At 40.1% G+C, this 1,671-nt stretch overlaps 1 protein-coding gene and 1 long non-coding RNA gene across 2 annotated transcripts in view; one reads left to right on the top strand and one right to left on the bottom strand.

Moving 5' to 3' along the window:
- The window catches only part of zgc:162780 (putative methyltransferase DDB_G0268948), a 16,442-nt gene that overhangs the window by 10,173 nt on the left and 4,598 nt on the right, over window positions 1-1,671 (bottom strand). Inside the window, exon 4 of the mRNA XM_032512965.1 lies at window positions 390-493. Coding sequence (XP_032368856.1) covers window positions 390-493 — 104 coding nt within the window. The remainder of the gene's footprint in view (window positions 1-389; window positions 494-1,671) is intronic.
- The window catches only part of LOC116687506 (uncharacterized), an 18,064-nt gene that overhangs the window by 13,846 nt on the left and 2,547 nt on the right, over window positions 1-1,671 (top strand). The window lies entirely within an intron of this gene.

Genomic DNA, 1,671 nt, shown 5'->3' with positions numbered 1-1,671 from the left:
GGGGGGGGCTATTTTAATTCCAAAGGCCAAGGGAACTTTATCAGTGTGCATAGTATCTTAAACCATGAAATAACTGGTATTTAAAAATAAAAATGTGCCTGCCTCTGTGGGAATTTAACATAGGGATGAGTATACTTAAGCCCCCTGTATTTTAAAGGAAGAACCTTTATTTATTTACAATACATAATTCATTCACATAGAAAATTGGTGTCCTTTAAAAGGTTGGGTTTTCCCAAAAAAAAAAATTGTCCTCTTTTTAATCAACTTTAGCATGGGTGTGTAAACTTATTCTAGCCACTGTTCCTACTGTACAGTTATGTACACATGAATTCAAATAATGATTTTTTTTTCCTAAGCCAAAAAGAGGGAATTAGCTGAAATGCTCTCACCAGTCCTTGTCAGGGTAAGGGATGGATTCATAGGCCTCCCGGTATAACTCCATAGAGCTGGTACCAAGGTGGGGACTGCGGTAAGGCTCCAAGGCTGCATAAAACTGGTAAAACCCAGAGACAGGGAGTTCATCACTATAATAATAGCATGACATATAGCATATGTTTTGATCACGTATGTGTTAGCTTTCATTTCAACAGCTTTAACACCTAGCTATGTGTGTTTGCACCGTCTTTCCAGAGTTAGTGTGAGTTTATTGTCTGACTCATCATGAACTCATAATCCACATTTTTACAGTGTTTTGCCTTTTATCATCTATAAAACATCTCCAGACTCTGGCCATCCCTCTGGGACTCCGTGGCAGAATCCTGTCTGGGGTCCTAGGCAAACCCTAGATGGGCTCCAGTATGTCTAAAACTCTGCCTTTACTGGCTCCCAATTAAGTCCCCCATCAAATATAAAATCCTTCTTCTCACCCACAAATCCCTCCATGCCCTGGCCCCACTGTACCTCTCTGACCTCCTCCATCCATACACCCCCCTGCGAAACCTGCAGTCCTCAGACGCTGGCCTGCTTTCCCTTCCCCACACCAGACTCTGTGCCTTTGGAGACAGAGCCTTTAGTGTTGCAGCCACATCCCTCTGGTACACCCTCTCTGCAGATATCTGAAATGCTACATACCCAAAAAATCTGAAACACCACAGCCTACAACCTTCTTTAGTTTAGCCATTGTCATTTTGTAAAGTGTCCTTGGGATTCATGAAAGACGCTACATAAAAAGAAAGTTAGTATCATTATTATTTGAGATCCAATAGATGGTGCTGTTGTATATTTCTGATTGAAGGCCATTCATTGTTCTGCACAGAAAATCTAGTTGAGTGGGATGTAAGGATGTGTCTGAGGATGATGATGATGACAGACAGTATGATGCTGGTACTCTTGTACAAAACCCCAGCAGAGGCAGAGACAAGATACAGTAAACGTACAAATATGCATTTATCTCAGAAATGCTTAGTGATTTAATTCAGTTTAAAAAGTGTAAAAAAGATTAACATCTCAATTGTAGGCCCTTTTTATATTTTGACATGTTACAATAGGAAGAACATACTGTAGGTGTAAATAATAAAAAAATAATGATGGCAGTTTTAAGGCCCTGGTGGTCTATTATTCATGCTGGCTCACTGTCACACTGTCATGGCTTACCTAGTCCACACGTACACGTGTATTTTTAAAAACGGGCTTCTTCTTTTGTTTGTTCTAAAAAAAGAAATCCCGTCCATA

This window comes from Etheostoma spectabile, chromosome 4, assembly GCF_008692095.1.
Source record: "Etheostoma spectabile isolate EspeVRDwgs_2016 chromosome 4, UIUC_Espe_1.0, whole genome shotgun sequence".
Lineage (NCBI taxonomy): Eukaryota > Metazoa > Chordata > Actinopteri > Perciformes > Percidae > Etheostoma > Etheostoma spectabile.
Note: the sequence above shows the minus strand (reverse complement) of the source record. Positions and strands in the feature narration are given on the sequence as shown.